The sequence below is a fragment of the Carettochelys insculpta genome, chromosome 21 (assembly GCF_033958435.1).
Source record: "Carettochelys insculpta isolate YL-2023 chromosome 21, ASM3395843v1, whole genome shotgun sequence".
Taxonomy (NCBI): Eukaryota; Metazoa; Chordata; order Testudines; family Carettochelyidae; genus Carettochelys; species Carettochelys insculpta.
This window is the reverse complement of record NC_134157.1, coordinates 2,722,378-2,748,094: the sequence shown is the minus strand read 5'-3', so window position 1 is coordinate 2,748,094 and position 25,717 is coordinate 2,722,378. Positions and strand designations below refer to the sequence as shown.

The following is a 25,717-nucleotide window of genomic DNA, read 5'->3' as shown; positions in this document are numbered from 1 at the left end:
ACCTAGCATGAGTTTAACATAACTGAACTTTTTGTTTGGACTAATTCAGTCTCCTTTTCCCATCAATATCACTTCCCTCAGTTTATTGTGACCTTATGAAATCCTCCGTACAATTAAACTTGTAATTAGGATAAACCTGTGGGCCCAATTTCAGTGCTTAGATCCCACTGAAATCAACAGGAGTTACATATGTTTACATAACTGGCCCTTAGTATACTAATGGATGTTGGGACCAAATGTAAGTAATTTAAAACAAGAACATGCACTAATGAAAAACAGACCAGCTCCTCTACCATATTTCTGGTGGTCAGCCCACCAAACTGATGTGCTTGCGCACTGTATGCTCTACATTGGGATGGGCAATAAACAGCTCTCGGGCCAGATGCAGGTCACCAGAGTTGGCTCAAGCAGGCCACCAAACACTTAAATTTATCTGAGCGTCACAGCTCCCATTGGTCATGGGTTGTAAATATAGCACCTGGCAGGCCAATAGGAGCTAAGAATGGTGAACCACATTTGGCACGTGGGCCATTTATTGCCTATGCTTGCTCTAACGGTTCAACTGATCAGTGCTGAGTATTGAAATGTACCAGGAGGGAGTTTTCTGGACCTCAAAGAGAGGACCTCAGTTCAATACCCAGCCTAGTCAAAAGAACAAACATGACCTTCAGCATGTTCAGCACAAAGGCACATGTCTAGTAAAACAGGTGTACCTTTAATAACTGGACTATTTCAGGCACTTTTAACACCTCAAAATAGTCTACATTTTTACTAGCAGCTAGCCAGCAAACACAGGTAAACTAACAGAAACGGAGCTATCCACATTTGCTATTTGGTCCAGGAACAGTATATCCCAACAGCAAACTAACCAGAACTACAGATGCCTTTGTAAGGGAGGGTTTCCAATGGAGAATGTGACACAAAGGCTGGGTCTACACTTACCTTGAATATCAACAGTTGCTACACAAATTTTAGGTACGCCAATTGCATACCAAAAAAATCGATTTTGCAGCTGTCGATATTCGCACCCCTGTCTCACTGGAGAATGTCAATGGGAGAGCCTCTCCCATTCGCATTCCTTAATCCTTGTGGATCGCAAGGAGTTCCAGGGTCAACACTGACCCCAGAACATGCCGCTTCATGAAAGCGCCCCAGAAGATCAAAACAAAAGCATTCGATCTTCCGCGGCAAGTGCAGACGCAGCCAGAGTCAGAGTGCTGCACAGAGCCATGGACTCAGATCTAGGCCATTCTTAAGTAGCTCATTATCATCAGCTGACAGCAGCAATCGTAGATATTAGGTAGCATGAAGACAGTTCTCTGGCCTAGGCCTTCAATCTGCAGCAAGCAGACTTATATATGGACAATTCAGAACCATGCCACTTTGTCAAGAGAAGGTGCTGAAGTTTTTGGCTGTTACTATTTTTGGGACCTGAGGCAGTTCACGAGAAATACACAGATAAGGCTTGAATCTTGAAATGCAAGACTGTTTTCTCTAGCTCAACGCCTCTGCTGAACTTTCCTGAGAGCAAAGGCACATGGTAAATCTCCTTCCTTAGAGATGTCAGCTGCCTGGTGTGAATGTTTTGCACATTGGGGTTTCCATGGTATATTCTGGATTGTCCAGTCACACACGTAGACTTTATTTGGTTTGCTAACACCTCTTCCCTTCCCTCCACATGCACAGCATAGCACTGCAAAGCCCAGAGGCAAATCGAAGCACGCATGAGAATAATAAAATTTCCTAAAATTCCCACATTCTTCAAAACAGTTACTTACTCGCTGTCGCTTGGCCTTTTTTAGGCTGTTTTGGTGCTGTATATTGGAAGAACTCATTTCCATGGCCTGATACTGTCTGATCCAGTCCAAAGAGAGAGGCCAGTCTGGCACTGCTAAGAGAAAATAAATCATTAATTCTGTTTATTGGACAGATCTTTCCTGTTTTGTAAAGAATAGGGAAGTTGCCAACTTTAACTTGTACCAAGACGAAGCATCCCTTGTGGCTGTAGAGGCACAAAGTTGTACTGGAAATAGTCACTAGTACTGACTACTGATAACTAAATTTGGAAAAAAAAAGGAGGTGAAGCACAGCTCATTTTAACTATTTGAAGTATAGATTTTTATGCCTCTAACATACACACTCAAAAGTGCGTATTTGCCCATGAAAGCTTATGCTCCAAAATATCTGTTAGTCCATAAGGTGCCACAGGATTTGCTGTTGTTTTTGAAGATACAGAATAACTTGGCTACCCCTCTGATATTTAACAAAACTAATTGCTCCACACTAGCAAGGAGACACACTGGTATAACCCAAGGTTTCCAACTGCATGTTTACGGACAATGAAGATTCAGGAGTTAAGGATGTAAAGACTTTTTTAAATGCAAGTTCTTAAAGAAAGCAGAAAAGAATTAAGAACATTCCATTTGTTTGCTATAAACCCTAAGCGCAGCAAATTGGATCAAGTCACAAGCCTAGTTTAATTGTTTAAGTGGAGTGAAACAAAATGCCACAAGAGAAGAAATTAAATTAGACCTCATGTTTAGTTTTATTAGCTATCATTTTTAATTGTGTAGTATTTGTATCTTCTCAGTGTCCTTCTAGAAGGAGTCTCCAGAAAAACAAAAAAAACCTGGAAAAGAAAAGCCATTTGGTCACCAGCACAGATCACTGCCACAGATACCTGGCAGCTTTCAGTAGAGTATCTCTAAGACAAGAGTGACAGAAATGAATAGCCCCATTTTCATGTTAACGAAAGCCTACTTCCAAACAAAACTGGTGTGCAAGAAATACCTCCTTTACAATTAGATTTAATTAACATTAAAAAAAATTGTTTTTTCTTGATTGCATTACCACCATGGCTAGAGCCATCCTGCCCATAGGGCACACTGGTGTGGCTGCCCTAGGCCCTGGGTTTTTGAGGGCCCAGCAGCAGCCACCCCAAGAATCTTATGGATAGGAGGGGAGGGGCTTACCTGGGTCAGAAGGTTAGGTGGCAAAGACTGCAGGGTTGGGTTACCTTCCCTCCCATCTCACCACATGCCTGCCACATACCTTGCCAGGCCGCACCATCCTCCCAGCTCTCTGCGCCTCAGGGGTTCCCGCTGCCTTCTGCAAAGTGAGATGCAGCAAACCGGAAGGGTGGCATGGTGCAGCAGTGTGGAGCAGGCTACTGCTCCCACCATCTGCAGGTGGAGTGGTGGAGGGGAGAGGAAGGGGTAGAGACCCCTGCTGCCTCCGCCTTCTGACCCTCATACCCAGGTAACGCCTCCCTTGCCTGTACCCTGCTGATTGCGGGAGGTGGGCAAGGCCGAAGTGGGAGAGGAGCTGGGTCTGTAGCTTGGAAAGGTTGCCTCTGGGCCCGCATCCAGGCACTGGGGCAAGGGAAGGGTGATGCTTCAGGCCCTGCCTCCCACCCTTAAGGACAGCCCTGACCCCTCCCTTAGGGAATTAAGGATGCAAGAATGTGGAAGGAATTTACTTTGTATCTTTCATTCTAAGGGTTTACTTTCAAGTTTGCAACAGAACTGCTCTAGTCAGTTTCAGTACTACTTCTCTTCCACAATGCTGCTGAGGTTCAGGCTTGCAATGCTTCCTCCTATCAACCCCCAGCAGCTTTCACTAAGGCGATAGATAGATTGCTGAAGACTGTGGGCAAAAGATATGCACATGAGGCCAAAGGCAGGAAACTCCCCCTTCTGCTAAGACATCCCTTTGTCATTAAATGAGGATGACCAGGATGTTGGCAGAATGCTCCCGAAGCTGCAGAAGCTCCCAATAGAAGCCTTCAGACATAGCCTTAAAGGTTAACATCAGACATCTCCGTTATCTGAATGAAAGCCTTACATGTGTTAAAGCTGAATTCTTCCAGGAGAAGGCAACAGTCAAAGCAAAAAACACAGAAAGATGCTTACAGACTGCAAAAAGCTTTCTACTTATTAAGCTAAAACAAACTGAGAACTTGTGTATTACCAAGTCAAAAAGATTTGGATGACACTGTAACTTCATTTCATACTGAATTTTAGAAAGAAAATATATTGCTAGATTGCCTTCATTTTATTGAACTTCCATATGTTAAACAGAGAATACAAAGAAAGAGCTAATTAGCTTCTTATGAGCTGAGACACTCAAAATTTTCCTACTGACCAGCATCTGACAAAATGTCCTATTATGGCTGTGCTTCAGTTATAAGTACAGACTGTGAGATGTTAGCTACGACTACAAGAAGGACTATTAAATCAAACTACCTCTAGGGAACCATACTCACAGATTTCCTGCCAAAGATATGTCATGCTCCTGACAACATGCTCTGAAAACTCCTGTTTAGAACAGTAGTTTTCTAGCATTATTACAAATTTTGATAAGTACCAGAGAGATAGCCGTGTTAGTCTGTAGCTTCGAGAACAACAAGAAGTCTTGTGGCACCTTATAGACTAACAGGTAATAAGTTTTGATGTGAGTCATAGCTTTACTGAAGCTCTCTCTGAAATGTAGCACCTTAGCACACTTCCCCACAGGAACAGCAGCAGCAAAAACTGTTTTTAAACAGCACTCTTCCCTGTAGCAGTGATTTTCTGAAAGCACCTATGACCTTGTAAGCAGACTATTATAAACATCTGATTGCCATTTGTGCTTGAGGAGTTTGTGGAAAAAGGTGATTAGTGATCAGCTTTTCTTTTATTTCTGCTTTTTTTAAATCTACAAAAACTAAAAAGCAGAAGAGAAATTTAGATGAGTTACAGTCAACTTGTTGTTTGCAGACTCTCAATTAACCCTCATCACAAGATCATGAGTGTGTGACTCCATTTCCTTTTGAAAATAAGGAACCAGGAGCAAGTCTTCCAATATTTAAAAAAAAAAAAAAAAAACACGCACAGCAAGCACTGCAGATCCACCCCATGTAAGGGCTTCTACAGGACACAGGGAGAAGATTGTACCCCCAAAGAAAAGTAAATTATAAGACAGACTCAAATGACCTTTTGAATTAAAGAGACATGTGAGTGGCTACACATTTGTGAAATAAGATCATCAACCAGATTGTATTTGCTTTTGAGAGATCTATTACTAATCTCCCCTCCCCCTAGCCCCAGGAGCCAGTGCACTTTGGAATAAAAATAGATGTCATGATAGATGGAAATTCCCTTCCTCAGTCTAGTGTGTCTCTATTATACTTGTGTGGCTCTACCACTGTAATAATGGAGAACCTCAGTCATTTAGTGTTATTACCCTTACCTGCACCCATGTCTGTGAGATGAGAATAGTAGCACTCTCCTAGCTGACAGACTGGGAATAGAGACACACAGAAACTGAGCATATGACCATGCTGCAGTTGGGAGCACTCCTCCGTACCAGGTAGACAGACTCTCACTAGCGCCTCTTGCACTAGTGTGCTAAAATAGTGCAGTGGACATTATGGCATGGGCAATGGCTCAGGCTAGCCACACAAACCCAAGTGAACACATCCCAGCCTACCCACTGACCTCAAGTGGCTTGTCCAAGCCACCATCTGGAGCAGTGTTAGTGGAAATCTACCTGGGCTGGGGGCATGTTCCCAGCTGCAGAACTGAAGAAAACAAGGGGCAGCATAAAAGTCATAGCCACGTTGTCTCTCTGATATCCTGGGATCAATGTTGGTCAGGAAATGTCTTTTATTGGACCAAGTGCTGTTGATGAGAGAAGCTGTACACAGACCTGTAGAAAAACTCTGCATGGCTCCAAAGCTTGTATCTCTCACTAACACAAGGTGGTCCAGTGAAAGATACTATCTCACCTACCTTGCTCTCTACCTTTCAGCTGACAATTATTCTAAGCCACTGCCCATTTCTAACAGAAAGGGCCACTGCAGGTAATGAGATTTCTCTAGCATGGGATTTGAAATAAGAAAAGTATTTCACAAAGGCTTGGTCTACACTAGACTGGTAAGTCGATTTCAGATATGCAATTCGAGCCACAGCAACTGGGTGGCTAGAATCCATGTATCCAAAATTGACTTACTTGACTGATCTCACTGAGAATAGCAAGGAATACAGCGGTTGACAGATCCATTTCCTGTGTCTCCACCAGACACGCACAATCAAACTCCAGAGGACTGACCTTGACCGAGTCGATCTTCCTGGAAGTGTAGACATAGCCAAAGTCACGTTTGCAACTAGTTCTCTCTGCTCTGGAACAGTACTTGAATGATCCCTTCTGGCAACATCTGAGCCGACTTCCCACCAGCCCAGGTTAGACAAAGATCTAGCAGCATCAGCTCTCTTTGCTTCCTTTACATCCCTACTTATTAAATGTGGCCTTTCAGTAATGAGCCAGGGGGAGAACCCTGTTTTTATTTATTAACACACCCACTCTCTGAAGAGCACTTTTCCACTTAAAAAAGAAAACTCCAGGTAAAATTTTGTAATTTGCAATTTTATGTTAAACTCGGAACAACAAGTTACAGAAGTCTTAACTTATAGGCTTAAGGCCCTAATGCTCCTTGCAGATTTTAAAAAGCAGGGCATCACTACTACTGTTAGTTATATGTGCACTATCGCCATTCAGAACTACTATGAAGCAATATGGAAAGTCTTGGACTTTTTCAAGCAAAGATAAATGACTCCAGCGTGACTGCTAAAAGTATTAAGCTTCATGTTTGTTTGTTTTTTTAAAAAAGACAATGAAATCTTTTAAGTTTCTAAAAACAGGATTCTGCTACTCAGGTTTTTCTCTAGCACATTTTAAGAGATTTCTAGACAACAGCAGCCATAAACATGAGGCTGAAACAGATTACCACTTAAGAAACAACATAATGGATTTAATCAGCCACTTAAACAATTTTCTAGGTCAGTTGCTTAGCTGTAGTTTCAATTTTAAGAACTTTATAAAGGCCAGCACGAGCTGTCATTTCCTCCCCCAAATCAGGAATGTTAAAAGGTAACCGTCCAAAATACTCTTTCGATTACAGTATCTAGACTCGCATCTCCCTGGGAAACACAGTGGAACTGGCCAACAGCCTTTCACTCTGAAAACGTTTATAGTGAAGTCAAAAGTGAAACTGTCTTAACATTTCAAAGCACTGAAGCAGCGTGCATTGTACAATTTCATTTACAGCAAGCTTTCACTCAGGGCCTGCCTACGGTAGTCATTTCAGCTGGACTGTGGCTCTCCCTCATCAGTGTATTTGCAAGAAAGCTTAAAGAACAAAGATTTGTAAGCCCTCACTTCATTGTAAAAATTATCTCTGCCACCCTACCAAACACACGGCCAGTTCCCGGCCCCAAATTCACCCCTTCCTTCACTCCAATTTCAGGAGTCCTCCCACAGATTTTGGGTCCTTCAGGTCCCCGCCAGGCTTGTACCAGCGACTCATATCTGACAGCAGAGAACCAGGACCTGCATCCCTAACGGTGGCGAGGAGCCTTGAGAGTCCCGTCTGGCGCGGCCACGGGGCTGGTTTGACGGGCAGGCGCGGCAGCAGCCCCCGCGAAGGCCGAGAGCGACGCAGCGGCCAGCGCCAGAGCGCCCCGGGGCGGTGGAGCTGCCAGAGGAGGCCCGGCCGAGAGGCCCGCGAGGAGCTGCCAGGGCCGCGGAGCTGTCCCGCCGCCGTTCCACAGACAAAGGGAGGCGGGCGGCGGCCGCTGCGCGGGGAAGAGCCGGGCCGGGCCGGGCGGGGCCGGGCCAGCTCGCCCGGTGTGAGACGGAGAACCCAGCACAGCCCGCGGGTCACCTCAGGCCGGCCCGCCGGGGACGGAGCCCAGGAGCCGGGGCGGGCGCGAGCAGCCTGAGCCAGGGGCGCTCACCCGCCGGTGGGGGACAGGAAATCCGCGTCATCCTCCTCCGCCGCCGGCCCGAACATGCTGGCTCAGGCGGTCGCTGCAGCTGCTGTGCCGGGCTCCGCCCGCGCCGGAAGACGGACAGCGGCCAGGAGGGCTCCAGCTGCGGACGCGTCGCAAAACTGTCGCCCAGCAACCCGCCAAGACCGACTTACTTTCCAGCGGGGCCTGCGGGCGGAGGGAAGGCGCGTGACGCGCGGGCGGGACTTAGAAGCGCTTGACCAATAGCAGTCGGTCCTCCCGGGAACGGGCGTCGTTATCCAATGGAGCAGCTGCTTACCTGCAGGGGGCGTGTCGGAGCGCCGAGGCCACACCCCTGGGGGGGCGGGGCCGGCACTCTGACCAGGCCGGGGGAGACGGACGAGTCGGAGCCCGTGGCGGGTCCGGAGCGGTGAGTGGCGGGGGCCGGGCTGGGCAGCGCTTCCGGCGGAGGCTTTACCCGCCGTGTTTCCGGAGCGGCTGAAGCTCGCGGCGGCCCGTTCCCGAGCTGCCGGCGGGCGGCAGCGGCAGCGGCGGGGCCCGGGGCGGGCGGTGCGCGGGCGGGACGGCGGAGGCTGCCCTCACCCTGCCGTTGGCGTGGGGGCGGCCTGTGCCGCGCTTGGCGTCTGGCGGGACCTGGGCTGCTCCCTGGTAGGAGACACGCCCCTCCCCGCGGCTCTTCTTACACCCCGCAGCTCCCGGGCCCCGCGGGAGGGAGGCGACCCCCGGTCAGCTGCCGGCCTCGCGTCCCGCGGCGCTGCAGCACTTCCTACCTCTGCAGCGACCCGGCCGGTCCTTCCTCGCGGAGGGGTGCGGGTGAGCGGCACAGGCTGGAGGGGGCTGTGGGAGTTCGCGGGGTGCGACCCGTCACTAGTGCTCATCGGAACCCGGCTGCTGGCAGGCGTAGTAGTGTGTGCAAGTCGAGCTTTGCCGCTGGTAGTAGCATCTCTCCGTGCAGCCCCTCTGTGCAGAGGCTAGAGGGAGCCTGTGTGCAGGAGAGAAAGTGAATAAAGCATTGACACAGAATTCCAGCTCAGGCTTGGCTTCTCTTCTGAGCTATGCCGTCCCCTCCTGCCCCTTCCCGCTGAGCTGTCTAGCCTTGGAATCGGAGGTCAGGACTGTTGCAAGAAAGCTGCATGCTTTTTTTTTTTTGTGAAGAGATGGCAGTGGAGGCTTGAACTGCACAGACGACAACACACTTCTAAGTCTGTACTTTAATCCTGGTAATTGCAGCGTGAGTTTAGAGCTGATTCCTTTTGGAAGGTCAGCCACTCCTGTAGACCTCACCCTTGCAATTGATAGTGATTAAAAACCCAGTCCCCGTGAGAAGATTATTTACAATAAACTCTCCTTTACCCAGTATTCATTCAACCGGAACTTTCAGATAACCCACAAAAATGTGCCGTTTTCTGATCTAAGAGCAAAATTGATCATGGATGTAACACTTTGCTACAGGGCTGGCAGAGTTCCCCCCTGGGTCATCACTGCCAGTTTCCCTAGTCCCAACTCGCTCCCTGGGGTGGGCATTTCCCCTGCACTGGAGCTACTGGCGTTCTCCTGGCCCTGGAGCAGCTCCCTGGCCCCAGAACCGTGGGTGTTTCCCTGGTCTAGACTGGCTTCTTGGCCCTGGAGCTGTGGGGAATTGTGTGGCTTTGTCTCTCCCTAGCTGCCTGTGCCTCTCTGTTAACTGGTATATTTGCATATCTGGCAACCTCCTGGTCCCAGGGTTGCCAGATATGAAAGAGTTTAACTGTATGTTCCAGAGCGTATGTTTGACATTTTCTCTCCAAGTGCCCCTGCGTTCCTCCCTGGTAGTTGCCAGTCTACTCCATCCTCTGCTTAGGAAGGTCAGAGAGCAGTGTGTTCTCAAGGGATTTGGCATCTAGCACCATGTGTCAATAGGGCGCCAGTGATGTGGGGAATTTAAATGCTCTGTTCTCAAGCTGGCAGAAGCTGCATTGCTGCTTGGACTCTTGTGGAGACCAGCTTAGCTGATGAATTTCAAGGAGTTTGCAAATAAAGGTCCGTGTCCAATGAGGTTTGACTGACTGGGCAACATCCAAAGCAAATACCCTTCAAATTCCTAATAGAGGTGGCTCTGACATTCTTTCCACATGCTATGCAAGAGGAAGTGAGGGGTCTGTAAGACTTGTTTTTGCAAGGGCTTATAGTGCTCTCAAAACATGGTGCTGCGATGGCTGAATTATGGTACCAGCATACCTCATCGCCATGAAAGTGTGTGGTGATATGGGGGTTGCACAATGTCTCTCTCATGTGTTCAGGTCTCCACAGCTCTGAAGAGTGAATTATGCAGATCTTCCTAAGCCGTGGTGTTAAAAGATTTCTCACCTCGCATTCCATCTTGTTTGTGCATCTTATATTTGCATTGAGGACAGTTTTAGTTTTTGCCCTTTGCAAGTGTAGCAGTTTTTCTTCAGTTGTTTTTTCCTTTGGCCCAGCTGAGCTTGTTTATCTTCAAAAGCAAAATTAAGTGAATGTTTATAACAGCTGGAAATCTATTGTATTCCAGGGCTTGCAATATAAATGGAGTAGGAGAGAACTGTGTGAGCATGCATATGAAAATTAGATCTAGGCCTCAGTGCTCCCCTCTCCAAAAGCTTATATTCCCTTCCAAAAACTTGTGTTGTCACGTGGAAGCTGGAGTCTTGCTTTCAAGGAAACGGGGTTATAGCAGCAGTTTCCAGTCAAATACAGGTGCCTCTACCTGGTACTTGGGCATGGGAACATGCTGGCAATGTGCTGCTCCCTCCCTTCAGGGCTCCTCACCTCTGTGCTCACCATGTCTACAAGTGGAGGGGAAAAGGGTATCTCTGAGCTGTGACCCTTCCTCTCTGGCCACCTCACAGGCTGGTCCCCTGCTCTGTCTTAGTCCCTATTATATTTTCAAAGCCTGAGCTACTCATGCAGCTGGGAAGAAACACCTATGAACATACTAATGATGGGAGTTGTCAGAACTGTGCTGCTTCTGGAAGCATAGCATGCACCTGGAAAAGGGGTGACGGACCCCCACAAGGAGCGAAGAGGAGCCTCGTTCCAGCGGTCTTGCCTGCTTCATTGCCCACAGAGCTTCTGCTTTCACATGGCTGGCTAGGTCTGCAGTAGGCTGCCTCCTTGGAACCATTTCCGGGCCAGTAATAACAATGGCTCTTACACAGTACAAAGTCTTTGTTCCTTTTTCATTGAAAACATCAACGTTTTGTGGGAGGGATTATTTGATTCAGGATGGAATGGTGCTGAATCCCTCCTCTGTCCAGCCCTTACCATGATACCACACACCCAAAATATGCTGATAGTACCCTGTTCTCTCTGAATTTACTGGGACTAAATGTACCTGGTTTAGGATAGGCTGGAGTTAAAAGCACTAAGATGGCAGTAAAAGTGCTGAGAGTAGGAAAAGGTAGTAGTTAATTCTGAGCAGTAGTTAATAATTAGTCAAAGGGAGAGATAATAGATTTGGGTCTTGCTTGTCAGCAGTATGTGCAATTGCCCTTTTAAAACCCAATCTATCTCAGGAGTGTTGTGCTGGGGAAAACCAGTCTGGTGAGGACCGTGAATGGGGAAACCGGCTCTGGGAAAGTAAGTATCCAGCACAGCGTCTCTGGTCATGACTCTGGCTTCCTTTGGAGTATGTGAGGGATATTCCAAGCCTGTGCTGGATAATTCTCGTTTAGACCATGGAGGAAAGTGCTTTCTTGGTTTCTTGTTGCCCTTTATCCAGTGCTGTATATACCAATGATCAAGTGACTTGTTATAATATTCAAACTGTCTTACCTATCTACAGCACCTTTGCAAAAGGCATTTATTTCTTCCAGAGAGCTTTGTCATCTTCTTTTACCCCTCCCCTCCCCAGTCCTCACACAGGAGAAAATTGCTCTCTTGGTGAGTTGATGAAGATGGTAGGTTTTTGAGGAAGGTGTTAAAGATTCCATAAAGGCAAAAATATCGTAATGGTTTTGGCACACTCAGATGCACTGGATTGTGGGGAAGCACTCCCAGGTATCCTCCTGGCTCTCACCCATTGAATGGAAACAGGTTGTTTGTTGTACTTCCGTTGCCTTTTAATAAGGACAGATGGATGAGTCCAGTTGTGGTCTGTAGGTCAGCTGGTAAGAGCAGAAAAGTGCCTCTGGACATTGGGGGCCTTTAATGGCTTTACCTCTACTAGTCTGGCCTTACTTCTCTCTTTGAAACCAGCTTCGCACAAGTAGACCTCATGGCGTGCACCTGGTTGATGGGCATGCGTGCGTGAGAGTGGTTTCTGGCAATGCACCAAGGAACGGCTCAATTTTCAAGTGGCTGTGTTGCTCTCAGGTGGTGATTAGTCATGGAGGGGAAAGGTGGGGGTAAATGTTTGTTGGACCAGCATGCTGGAAGTTTAAAATCTGATGCAGTTTGTGACCACAAACTGCTGTCACATTAAAGGCTTTGCACGGGGTAAAGGTCTCAATCCATCTTCTTCTGACTGCATCCTTGGCATAGAAACTCCAAATTCCCACTTAAAGCTGGATGTTGTGGTATTGGCAGTGGAGAGGCCAAAGTCTGGCTAGCAGCCGTGTCTGTAGATTGACCCTGGGTGCTGAAACAGTCTCTTCCAAAAGACGATTGGAGGTGGAGGAAGAAGGGTGGAATACTATTTAGGATTGTTAGGCACATGAACCCTTTTTGAAAGTCTTACCTTCAGGAGCCTGTCACTTGGAGGCTATGAAAGTGTTATCCAACAGTGCTTGAGGGCAGCTGTGTGATGTGCACTGGGAATTTTGACAGTCGAGGTCCAGACATCCTAAGGGAACATCAGTGAGTTTGAGTGCTAAAGAATTCATTTGACTATATCATAAAAACATGTCAACTAAGGACTTCCAGATATGTAATGTTCTAATCGTAACCCTTTTGAGAGAGATGCTGGCTATGGATATGGATTTGTGTACTTGTGTATATTGAACAAGATGCTTGTTAAACTTTTGCTCCATTTGCATTAGGACAAATCAATCAGGGAGAGGCACCCCAGGGAGAAACAAAGATGGGCCATGAGAGCTAATGGAAAGACATTGAGACAGTTGAATAGTAACAGAGAGAAAGCCGTGCTAGTCTATATACTATCAAAACAAAAACGCAGTGAAGTAGCACTTTAAAGACTAACACAATAATTTATTAAGTGAGCTTTCGTGGGACAGACCCACTTCTTCAGACCATAGCCATACCAGAACAGACTCAATATTTAAGGCACAGAGAACTAAAAACAGTAATCAAGGTGGACAACTCAGGAAAAGAAAATTATCAAGGTGAGCAAATCAGAGAGTAGAGCAGCAGAAGGAGGTGGCGGGGGGATCAAGACTTAGATTAAGCCAAGTATGCAAACGAGCCCCTATAGTGACACAGAAAATTCCAATCTCGGTGTTGGCACATGATGGCATATGTGATGTTAGTTGAGGCACATTCTCATGTTCCTCAACTAACATCATATATGCCATCATGTGCCAAAAATGCCCAGATGCTTTGTATATTGGACAGACTTCAAACTCTCATAGACAAAGAGTTAATGGACGCAAAAAAGACATAAAAACACTCCTGATCCACAAACCTGTTAGTCGGCATTTTAATGGAGTGGGCCATTCTGTTAATGACTTATGAGTTTGTGTGTTACTGAAGAGAAATTTCACAACACCCTTCAATGAGAGGCTGCTGAACTCTTTTTTTTTTTTTATATTCACATTAGACACATTAACACGTGGTTTGAACCGTGATTGGAATTTTCTGGGTCACCATAGGGGCTCATTTGCATATTTGGCTTAATCTAATTCTTGACTCTTCCCCCCCCCCCCCCCCCCCCCCCCCCACTTCTGCCCTTCTACTCTCTGATTTGCTCACCTTGATTTTTTTTTTTCTGTTTTGTCCACCTTGATTACTGTTTTTGGGTCTCTGTGCCTTAAATATTGAGTCTGTTCTGGTATGGCTATGGTCTGAAGAAGTGGGTCTGTCCCACGAAAGCTCACCACCTAACAAATTATTTTGTTAGTCTTTGAAGTGCTACTTGACTGCTTTTTTGTTTTGAGAAAGTTGAGGATTTTCCTGCTTTGAATACCTATGGAGTTTGAAGTGAAAGGCCTCTAGAAACAGGGACAGCTTCTTGCAGACAGCTGTCTGGGGAACCCTTCAAAAGCCATAGGTAACTTGGATTAAAAAAGGGAACTTCTTTAACTTGACATGAGGTTGGGTATCTCGTTATTTCTGTGTAACTTGCATATCTTTGCCCTCCTGTACCAGTTCATCTTTGATTCATTGGTTTTTCTATTGAATAAATCCCTGGTCTCTGTGAAAAACTATGTGGAGTGTATGTGCCAATGTGATAACCAGTGGGGGTGGGGAGGCTGGTTTTACATATTCCTGGGGACTAAGCGGAGGGGGAAACAGTCTCTGCTAATTTAAAACTCTGGGTTGGTGGATTTGGGAAGCTCTGGGAGTGGGAAGGGCTGTTCGTTGTCACCCTTTAAGGAATAACAAGGCCAGTGGAAGCTTGGCTGAGATCTCATGCTTGTGGGAAGGCTCCTTGTGTCAGAGAGCTGAACCCTAACAGCATTGCATTATAAGGCACCCCAAGTTCAGAGGGTAGGTGGTGACAGAACCCCTTACTTGCATGGTGATTCCCAAAAGTCTCAGAGATGTGGTCAATGCGGGAGCTGTATCCCAATCCATGAACCTGGCCTCACTGATGGTAAACGCTTGCTAAATACACATTAGGAGATGGGAGGGGTGGGGTGAAGGAGCAAAGAACAAGAGTCTAGTTGATTATTTTTATTTAGTTTTGATTAAGGAAAACATAACAAGGAAAGGGGATGATGAACTGGTTAGTGTTTGGCCATTATGCTCAAAGGCGGCTTGGGAGCATATGTTTTTGAAATAAGATTTATCCCATAAAGTGAAATCACGGGGATAGAGAAAAATGCTCTATTTGCCTCAGGCTTCACAGGCAAGGTCTACTCCCAGACTGCTGCAATGGGCAGCACAGTGTGGGCAGGAGGTGGGCAGCCATCAGTAGTGAAAGAACAGATGAAGAACTACTTAAAAAAGATGGATGTGCACAAGTCCATAGGGCCAGATCAAATGCATCCAAGGATGCTGAGGGAGTTGGCTGGTGTGACTGCAGAGCCGTTGGCCATTATCTTTGAAAACTCCCGGTGATTGGAAGAGGTCCCACACAGTTGAAAAAAGACACATGTAATGCCCATCTTGCTAAAAATGGTAAGAAGGAGAATCCAGGGGATTACAGGGTGCTCAGCCTCATCTCAGTCCGTGGGGAAAAAATCATGGACCATGTCCTTGAGGAATCCATTGTGAAGCACTTGGAGGAGAGGAAGGTGATCAGAAACAGTCAGCTTGAATTCATCAAGAGCAAGTCATGTCTGACCAACCTAATTGCCTCCGACCAATGAGATTACTGGATCTGTGGATATCAGATAAAGTGGTGGAGGTGATATACCTTGGCTTTACAGAAGCTTATGGTCTCCTAAATACCACATTCTACAAGCCTCTGTCTGAGGATCCCACTGACGAATACACAAATAAACTACAGCATCTGCTCAAGATCCTCCCTATAAAAACACAAGAACAAATTTACACTGACACACCCCTTGAATCCAAACCAGGTTTATACCTGCTACCCAAGATCCATAAGCTTGGGAATCCCAGACGCCCCATCATCTCAGGCATTGGCACCCCCACCACAGGATTGTCTGGATATGTGGACTCTCTACTTAGACCCTATGCTACCAGCACCCCCAGCTTTCTTCGAGATACCACCGACTTCCTCAGGAAACTACAATCCATTGGTGACCTTCCTGAAAACACCATCCTGGCCACTATGGATGTAGAGGCCTTTTACACCAATATCCCACATGAAGATGGACTCCAAGCTGTTAGGAATACTATCCCTGATGACACTGTGGCAAAAATGGTGGCGGAGCTTTGTGACTTTGTCCTCACCCACAACTATTTCAGATTTGTGGACGAATTATATGTTCAAATCAGTGGCACTGCTGTGGGCACCCACGTGGCCCCACAATATGCCAACATTTTTGTGGCTGACCTGGAAGAATGCTTTCTCAGTTCTCGTCCCCTAGCGCCCCTCCTCTACCTGCGCTACAGTGATGACATCTTCATCATCAGGACCCATGGGAAGGAGGCTCTTGAAGAGTTCCACCGTGATTTCAACAGTTTCCACCCCACCGTCAACCTTAGCCTGGACCAGTCCACACAAGAGATCCACTTCCTAGATGCTACTGTGCAGATAAGCAATGGTCACATAAATACCACCCTATACTGAAAAACCATTAAGCTTATCTACACGCCTCCAGCTTCCATCCAGGGCACACTACACGATCCATTGTATACAGCCAGGCACCAAGGTACAACTGTATTTGCTCTGATCTGTCAGGCAGAGACAAACATCTACATGACCTTTACCGAGCTTTCCTCAAACTACAATACCCACCTAAGGAAGTGAGGAAACAGATTGATAGAGCCAGATGGGTACCCAGAAGCCACCTGCGACAAGACAGGCCTTGCAAGGAAAACAAGAGAACACCACTGACCATCACATACAGCCCCCACCTAAGGCCTCTCCAATGCATCATCAGCGATCTGCAACCCATCCTGAACAGTGATCTTTCAGTCCCGCAGACCTTGGGAGGCAGGCCTGTCTTCACCTACAGACAGCCTGCCAACCTCGAACAAATCCTCATCAGCCACTGGAGATCACAAAACAGTAACTCTAAGCCTGGAATCAATCCCTGCAACAAACCCCGCTGCCAACTCTGCTCACATATCTACACCGGTGATATCATCACAGGACCTAACATCAACCAGACTATCAGGGGCTCCTTACCTGCACACCTACTAATATAATATATGCCATCATGTGCAAGCAATGCCCCAGTGCAGTTTACATTGGCCATACTGGAGGGTCTCTATGTAAAAGAATAAATGGACATAAATCAGACATCAGGAACGGTAATGTACAGAAGCCTGTGGGAGAGCACTTCAATATCCCTGGACACTCAGTAGCACATTTAAGGGTGGCAGTCCTGAAACAAAGAAATTTCAAAAATCAAATGGAGAGAGAAATCTCCGTGCTGCAATTTATTTGCAAATTTGACTCCATTAACCAAGGATTAAACAGACTGGGAGTGGCTCACACCTGACAAAAGGAAGCGGTGCTAGTCTATACACTATCAAAACAAAAAGCAATCAAGTAGCACTTTAAAGACTAGCAAAATAGTTCCCTAATAAACTATTTTGCTAGTCTTTAAAGTGCTACTTGACTGCTTTTAGTTCTTACAAAAGGAGCTTCTCTGCCCTAGGTGTTAACATCTCCACATTAGACTGACAATGGGCCGTATTATCTGACCTGTTTTTTCCTCTCTTGATACATACTACTGATAATGGGCCTTTTCCACCCTGACTGAATAGACCTTGTCAGTTCTGGCCCTCCCTTTTACTGGGACCCCCCTCTTTTTAAATACCCTGATGAAACCCCCCCCGGCCCAACTCATGCATCTGAAGCGGGTCTTTGCCCACGAAATCTTATGCTCCAAAATATCTGATAGTCTATAAGGTACCACAGGATTTCTTGCTGTTCTCAAAGATACAGACTAACACGGCTCCCTCTCTTATACAGCATTCTGGTTATTGCCTAGATTGCCCACCCCAGTGGCCAGCAGAGACCAATGTCTAAACAAGAAGACAAGTGGCTTTCTAAGACTTCGTTCAGAAGGACTGTTGACGCCTCTGGAATGCTGTTTGTGTTGCGTAGATTCTCAAAATGTTTTGAATTACATTTTGGATGCTTCCTGCAATCCAAGTGGCGCGTTGTTTTGTGCCGTCTCCCTAAGTGAGAGTTGTATGAATGCTGAGTCCTCCCGGAAGGCACTCTGTGCCAAGAGACCCAAGGCTGAGATCGGAAAAGTAGGAACCTAATTCTAGACTCCTAAATCTATATTTTCATACCTAAACAACTGGCCTGATTATCAAAGGTGCTGAGCAGTCAGCGGTCCCCACTGATCTCTAGAAAGCACTGTGTGTTGCTTGGTACCTATGAAATTACAAGGCCATTTAGGTACTTGTTGTTGGGCTTCTGTTTCTGAAAGTCTTGAGCTCAGCTTTGATGAGAACCACTACTCAGCTGCCTCTGCTTCTCCGGGATCAGTTGGTGGAGAGGCTCTGTGTTTGGCTTCTCTTCAAAGCAGTAAGCTGATGAGCTATGTTGTCCTCACTTTCACTTGCTTCTCATTTTGTGATTTCTGGATGAGACTTGCTCCTCAACATAAGAGCTGGGTTATTGTTATCTCACTAGGGAGTGAGCTATTCCAGGCCAGCTACCATATGCAGGAGGGTATGATCAGTTACCTTAAGTTTTCTGCAAGTGGAAAGACTTTCTCCTCATTAATATGTTAGGGATAAATTGGCTGAATTTTCATTTAATTAGGCTGCTGCCTTACATTTTTTTCCCCTCAAAGCGTGATGGGAAATAGTCTGTGATGGAGTATTTATCAGGGGTCACACTTCTGATTTATTTTCATTTAGTCAAAAGCCTGAAATAATTCAACATAGTAGGCAGGAGGCAAATAGTGGATGCTTCCTGGAGGCTAGCCAAGCAAAGCACAGGATTTCTATAGCGAATGAGGTAAACATTCACCTTCTAAGGAACCTGTCCTCTGAGGGATTGAGGATAGCTGGCAGAACTTGCTGCTAGGGCTCACAGTGCTGGGTTTGGCTGGATCAGCTGTGGGAAAGTATTCCAGGGCCTGAATGAATAGTGCTGAGAGCGGAACCCTTCCACCCCTTTTCCCCACATTGGTGCATTGGTTAAGGCTTTAGCAAAGATGCTTAAACTCTCAAGCTGTGTCTATATTACAAAGTTTTGTCAACAGAAGAGGCCTTCTGTCAACAAAACTAGGGAGTGTCCATACTGCAAATATCAGAGAGGTAGCCCTGTTAGTCTGTAGCTTTGGAAACAACAAGAAGTCTTGTGGCACCTTACAGACTAACAGATATTTTGGAGCATAAGCTTTCGTGGGCAAAGACCCACTTCATCAGATGCATGGGGGGGCGTTCAGAGAGGTATGTAAAGAGTGGGGTTCCAGAAAAAGGGGCGGACCAGAGCTGACAAGGTCTATTCAGCAAGGGGGAAATGGCCCATTATCAATATTGATGAAGCGGTTCTTTGTCCATGAAAACTTGTGCTCCAAAATATCTGTTAGTCTATAAGGTGCCACAAGACTTCTTGTTGTTCTCATACTGCAAATGTGTTCTGTCGACAGAATGCAGCAGTTTTCTCAGCGGAGTTCAGTCTTGAAAGTTTGAGGCATAGCGCCTTTCTCGACAGAGTCTGTTGAAAAAAATTTTGGAGCCAGTGCTGGTCGTCCCGCTTGCCAGTCACCAGCTTGTCCCACCAGTCTGAGCTGGTGGTGTAGCGCTAGACATGCCCGCTGACACGGGGGCATGGGCGCCATCGCACCAAGGCAGCAGCGACAATGGCTTCCTTCTCAAGGGAGGGGTCAGGCTTGTCCCTTCTCTGGAGGAGGAGGAGGATGGCAGGGATGACAAGATGCAGAAGTGCAGTAACCATGAGTGTGGCCAGCACAACCCCCAGGCGCTGCTCTGGCAGCATAGCTAACTGGAAAGTGCTGAGTCTCTTTCAGTAAGCCTGGGAGCCCTGCACTATCTTTGCTCTCCCTCCAAGAAGCATGCAAGCCTCAGCATGGGCAGGGAACATGGGCTGGGCGAGGCCCTTTAAGGGCGAGCTGGGCTGTTGGTCCAGGAAGGGCTCAGCATCCATGCAATCCTGACCTCTGGGTCGTCAGAACCCACTCTGTTGACAGAGCAGTCAGGGTGTGTGGATGCCCTCTGTCGACAGAGGGAGCCTCTATTAGGTGTCAAGTATCAGAGGGGTAGTCGAGTTAGTCTGTATCTTCAAAAATAACAAGAAGTCTTGTGGCACCTTATAGGCTAACAGATATTTTGGAGCATAAGCTTATGCTGCAAAATATCTGTCAGCCTATAAGGTGCCACAGGGCTGCTTGTTGTATTAGGTGTGGACATGTTCTGTAGACAGAGGCCCTGTCAGGTGATATCTGTCAACGGTGACTTCTGTCGACAGAACTCTGTAGTGTAGACAGGTTCACAGTGTGGCTTGCATCTAACAAACAACATAAGAACAGCCACAGTGGGTCCCTCTAGCCCAGTGTCCTATCTTCTGCCAGAAGCTTCAGAGGGAATGTTCAGAATGTGTGATTATCAAGTGTCTGGCAGTTGGAGATTTAGGGACATGCAGAGCATCAGGTGGCACCCTGGCCAGCTTGGCTAATAGTTAAAGATGGATCCATTCTCTGTAATAACTCCAAAATGCTCTGAACACAAAGTAGCTTGTGACCTATCATTTTTAATGGTCTAACCTGCTGGATCTATAAAGCCTATTTTTGTGCATGTATCATTTTTGTTGTTGAAGTTACGAGTATTGTCTACATATTTGTGTTCCAAATGTTTGTCTCTGAAGCCCTCAAAAGGAGATGTGGCTACCTTATTGTGAGAGATGGGCTTGTGAAGGGATTGCAGTACTTAGCCACTTAGGAAGGTGTCAATCCACATCCCAGGAACTTGTCCCTGAATGTGCAATCCAGCGGACAGGCCATGGCTGATTGCCCAAAAGAATTTGGAGCCTGTCACATGAACAGGTCACCCATTCATCTTGGCATGTGTATATATACACAATGGGAACAATGGAATCCCTCCACAGGGCAAAGTAGTAAAGGGACCTTGAGCTTTCTCCATCTTTTGTCATCAGCTTGCCTTGGAAATTGACTGACATCCCTAAGGAAGTCAGAGACCTTTACTGGAGACCTAGGTCAGGATAAGATCATTTCTGACCTGAAGATTTCACCTGATACAAAAGCAACTGCTTAGGGTAAACTCTCACAAGTGACTACGTTTTTAGAGGAATAGAATTAGCTGTGTATTTTTCCCTCTCTTATTTGATTTGGTGACTCACTTTGATATGCTTGTCCTTATCTATAACCCTTAAACCCTACTGTTTATAGGAGAGAACTCTTTTTTGTTTATAATCACACTCAGTGTAAATGGTTAGGCACAGTGGGAGACCTCCCCAGGCAATATCTCCCTTTCATTGACAAAGCAGGATTACCTAATGAGCCCTCCCTTTGCAAATCTGTTGCATAGAGAGGGACAGATTTATCTGGGGTTTGATGGCTTCTGGAGGTTGATTACTGGATGCTGCGTGGTTAAACTGCATCAACCCAGAGCTGTGGTTAAAGTGTCTGCATTGCTCTGTGGGGAGCAGTAATGCCAACTCTAGGGGAGACCAGAGGATCTGGCTCAGCAGGACGGGATGGGTGGGGTGAGCACATCCAGGAGCATTCCAAGGGGTCCTCTGTGACTGGGCCCATCACACCCACATTCTTACTTTTAATTACACAACATCTCTGAGGCAACTGTAGCAGTTGTGGCTGTGGCTGAGTAACGTTGGGAAAGAGCTATTTTTCAACACCATTTGTCGTTTGTGGGAAGTTAATTACATGACTAGGAGGAAGAGGAGATTGTTGGCTGGCTGTCCTCCTCCAGTGGTGACAGGAGGTAGCCAGTCACTTTTGATTGACCAGCTCTCCCCACTTGGCCAGTGAGTGCTCTGTGGCTGTGAGCTGAAAGATCTGCAGAGACCCCCTTGGACTAGAAGCTTTGGGCACTCTTGCCCAGTAACAAAACCAGCTTTAATTAACTTGGATCTAAAACCAAGTTGGTGAATGTGAAGGGTGAGTGCAAGCCCAAAGGCTGATCGGCAGTCCAAGGACCACTGCTGCAGCAGGTTGCTGAAAGTATGAGCGTTGTTAGGGCCAAAGAGGCTTTCAGAGAATCTGACCTGACTTCAACACCAGCTCCGTGTTTGAAGACTTCTGCTGGAATTGCCATCTCATGTCTAAGTTTGAAGAGGGTATAAGCCCTGACCCACAGAAGCCCCTAGTGTAGACGCAGCTGTAAAACTGCACATGTACCAGTATAATTTATTTCACTTCAGCAGCATTGTTTCACTGCAGCGTGCAGGAGTGTGCTCCTTCACCAGTATAATAGCTGCTGTGCTCAAAGTGCTCTGCTGATGATATAGATCAAACTCTTGCAATGTCTTGAAGACTAACCAATAATCAACAAAAGACTCATGAAACTCCTCAAATAACAGGCAGATGGTCCTGTAGCACCTTAAAGGCTAACAAATGTATTAGCTTTTACAGATAAGACCTGAGCCTCTTTGTTAGTCTTTAAGGTGCTACAGGACTGCTTGTTTTTTGGGAAGCTACAGACTACCATGGCTTCCCCTCTGAGGCTAGGTCTACACTAGCCACAGAAGATCCAACACTTAGGTTCAGCCTTTCAGGAAACGATGCATTCCGGGATCAATGTCGAACCCAGAACTCCTTGCAAGCCTCAAGGACTAAGGAATGTCAGTGGGAGGAGCTCTCCTGTCGGCATTCTGCAGTGAGGATGGGGACCAATGTCAATGGCTGCAAAATCGATTTTAGGTACGCAACTGGCATACCTAAAATTGTGTAGCAGCCATTGACGCACCCAGTGAGTGTAAACGTAGCCCGAGTCATGAAACTTCTGTTATGCCGAAATAAGTTGCAATTTGCTACCATTATCAGTGTACTTGTGCCTGCCTTACTGTGCCCTGATGATGCTAGGGGGACAGTTCTATTGTGATCTCAGCTCCCTCAAGTCAACACCACAAAGTGACAAACTAATCATCTTTGGAGATTTCGGTGCCAGAGTAGGTAAAGCTTACTGCAACTGGCAAGATGCCATTGGGGACAATGGCAAAATGGTCTCCTACTCCTAAGCACGTCTGGGGAGCATAGCCTGATAATTACAAAGACCATTTCGGACAGGCAGACAAATACAAAACTGCATGGATACTTCTCAGATCCAGATCCAAAGAGTGGCATCTACTTGTCCAACAATGTGACAGAAGGGATGTCAGGCCATGCATGGAACAGAATGTTGGACAGATCATAGAATTATACTGAACCTACACATTGTACCCAACTGCCTGAAACTAATGCTTTTTTATGGGGGTGGGGGGAATGGGGCGTCGGGGGGTGTTTAAATCATTGATTTAAGTTGCCTTGACTTAAATCGATAGGCGCTGGATCCTGGTACAACAAAGAAATGACACAAGACTTCAAAAATGTCATTTAGTCCTTTATTTAAAAATAAAGACAGCGAAATGGTTTGTGATAACTGCCCTGGCAGCTCTCTTATCTGTCACTGGAAAAAAAAATCTTTGTGTCCTAAACCAAATGATTTCAGTCAGTCTCTGACGTCAATGTGCCTGAGTCTCTGTGGTTTCAAACCTGGTCATAGCATCATAGATCTGATTTTCAGTATCAGGCAAATACAAGAAAAATGTATTTAACAAAATATGGATCAGTTTAGTGTCCTCATTGAGCTGACAAAAGCATTTGATACAGGGAGCAGGGAAGGATTAGTGATGATCCTCAGCAAGCCTGTGTATGCACCAAAACCGGTGAAGACCGTTCATTTATTTCATGGGGAGGTGCAAGGTCAGGTATTCTTTTAATGGAGATCTCATTGATTCCTTTCCCATATCAAATGAAGTCGAATAAGGCTGCATCCTAGTTCCAGTGCCATTCAGCTTCTTCATCCAAGTTGTCAACTGTGCTACAAATGTGCTAAGGGGGAGGCTTATATGTCAGATACAGACACGATAGCTCAGTCTTCAATCTTCTGAGTCTTAAAGTAAAAACAGTAGTAACAGAATTACTAATATGGGAAGTACTCTTAGTGGGCGATTGTGTTCTCCTAGTGCTCACATAGACGGGGAGATGTCCTGTGCTTCACGGATTGCTTCACTGCTGCATCAAAATTGTTTGGCCTTATAATCAGGCTGGAAAAGTGCTCTTTGTTCACCCTGTGTCATATCCCCCAGCACCTCCCTCAGAGGAATCCACTAAAGCAAATGGACGAGTTTACCTATGTCGGAAGTAATACCACCCCGATGGATTTCTCTGCAAGATATCACAAACCTGGTACAGTAGGTTTCAGTCATTAGGAAAGCTGCATAACAAAGTCCTGAGATCCCACAAACTCATTTGAAAGTGGAAGGCGACTTGGGTGAAAGTGATTATCTACTGGGAGGGTTCATGATTCTGAGAACTAGGCGGGATGGATGTCAAGATGGCAGACTTTAACAAACTCAGGGAGTTGATAGAGTTGCCTCCTATGGGAGCTTACCTAAGAGGAAAGACAATTGAAGACAGTTGTCAGTTTTACTCAGATACATTAAGAGCAATCTTATTCCATTGTGTAGGAAAGATGGGCAGTACGGCAAGAGACTACCTTGCTTAACCAGTCTCAGAGGGGTAGCCGTGTTAGTCTGTAGCTTCACAAGTAACAGGCAGGCCTGTAACACCTTGAAGACTAACCAATCTATTAGGTCATGAGCTTTTGTGGGTAAGAGCCACTTTTTCAGATTTATGACCAGGAAATCTTGAATGTTCTAAAAATGAGAAAACAATTCTACAAAAGTGGGAACTAGGTCAAATTACAAAGGATGAATATAAACAACACAAGTATGTGGGGTCAAAGTTAGAAAGGCAGAGGCACAAAATTAGCTCAATCTAGCTAGAGACATAAAGAACAAGAAAACATTCTACAAATATATTAGAAGCAAGATGGAGGGACATGATCCATTTTCAAGTATCTAAATGGTTGTTACAAGGAGGGTGAAAAATTATTCTCCTTAACCTCTGATCTTAGGAAAAGAAGCAATGAGCTTCAACTGCAGCAAGGAAAGTTTAGGTTGGACATTAGGAAGCTCTTCCAAACCATCAGGGTGGTTAAGCAATGGAATAAATTGCCTAGTTAGGTTGTGGAGATTTTAGAGCTTGTTAGACAAATGCCTGTCAGGGATCTAGATGGTGCTTCGCCTTGCCATGCGGTCAAGTATTTGGACTTGATGTCCTCGAGAAGTTCCTTCCACCTTTGTGATTCTTATGCAAACTCCAGCCTCTCTAACAAGGCACGCTTGAGCTGATTGAAGTGACGACAAATGAAAACTTACAAACAGTGCAAAGGTCATAATTTTAGTTCACAGAAAGCTCAGGCCCATGCTGTTTCAGTGACTGTTAGCTTAATCCTTTTCTAATGGCAAATACCTTTAGAAGCTTTCAGATTATTAGGGACAGCTGTCAAACCAGTACAAGAGCAAAATGTGTGAGAACAGTTCATGGAAAAGGCTAACTCAGTAGTGTGCAGTTGGAGGAAAAACAGAATGAAACTGTTTTTCCTCTTAAGTAAGCTCCCATGGGAGGCAACTCTGTCAACTTTCTGAGTTCGTTAAAGTCTGCCTTCTTGAAATCCATTGTCTTTATTTTGCTATCTTCCCACCTAGTTCTTAGAATCATGAGCCCTCGCATTAGATAATCACTTTCACCCAAGCCGCCTTCCACTTTCAAATGAGGTTGTGGGATCTCAAGACTTTTTGCCCCAGAAAAGTTGCATTTGCTGTGTCCATGATTTAAGTGTTCCTGTGCCCAAGCAAGAGTAAAGGGAAAGTGTTCAATGACCAGACAGATCGCCAGCAGAGAATCTAACTTGGCACAAGGATTAGACTGATTGTCAGTGCTTAAACATCTCTGCTGTCCATACACAATGAAGAGTCTTCCTTCTCTGAAGAGCATCTCCTCTTAGGCTATGTCTACACTAGCCCCTGTCTTAGTGTCACAGGGATGCAGATGTTTGAAGACCATTGACATAGGAGCATGAGAAGCTAGAGAGCCAGTCTGATGCCTCCTAAAAGTATAGTGCCAGTGAGAAGAAGCAGAAGGAGG

The 25,717-nt window shown here is 46.1% G+C and overlaps 2 protein-coding genes across 9 annotated transcripts in view; one reads left to right on the top strand and one right to left on the bottom strand.

The window, feature by feature from the left end:
* The window catches only part of FKBP15 (FKBP prolyl isomerase family member 15), a 59,382-nt gene extending 51,265 nt beyond the window's left edge, over positions 1–8,117 (bottom strand). For 4 of the 7 annotated variants that reach the window (XM_075015762.1, XM_075015764.1, XM_075015769.1 and 1 more), the window contains exons 1-2: positions 7,776–7,872; positions 1,779–1,891 (exon numbers count right to left, since the gene is read on the bottom strand). In XM_075015762.1, the coding sequence (XP_074871863.1) occupies positions 1,779–1,891; positions 7,776–7,831 (169 nt within the window). In that variant the 5' untranslated portion in view covers positions 7,832–7,872. Of the gene's footprint in view, positions 1–1,778; positions 1,892–7,775 lie in introns of those variants that run through there. The other 3 variants (XM_075015763.1, XM_075015766.1, XM_075015770.1) reach the window with 2 other exon arrangements.
* A 28-nt stretch (positions 8,118–8,145) lies between these two features.
* Positions 8,146–25,717, top strand: part of SLC31A1 (solute carrier family 31 member 1) — a 38,874-nt gene continuing 21,302 nt past the window's right edge. Inside the window, exon 1 of one of the 2 annotated variants that reach the window (XM_075015760.1) lies at positions 8,146–8,199. The gene's annotated coding sequence lies outside the window, so the exon portion shown is untranslated. The remainder of the gene's footprint in view (positions 8,200–25,717) is intronic. The other variant, XM_075015761.1, reaches the window with a different exon arrangement.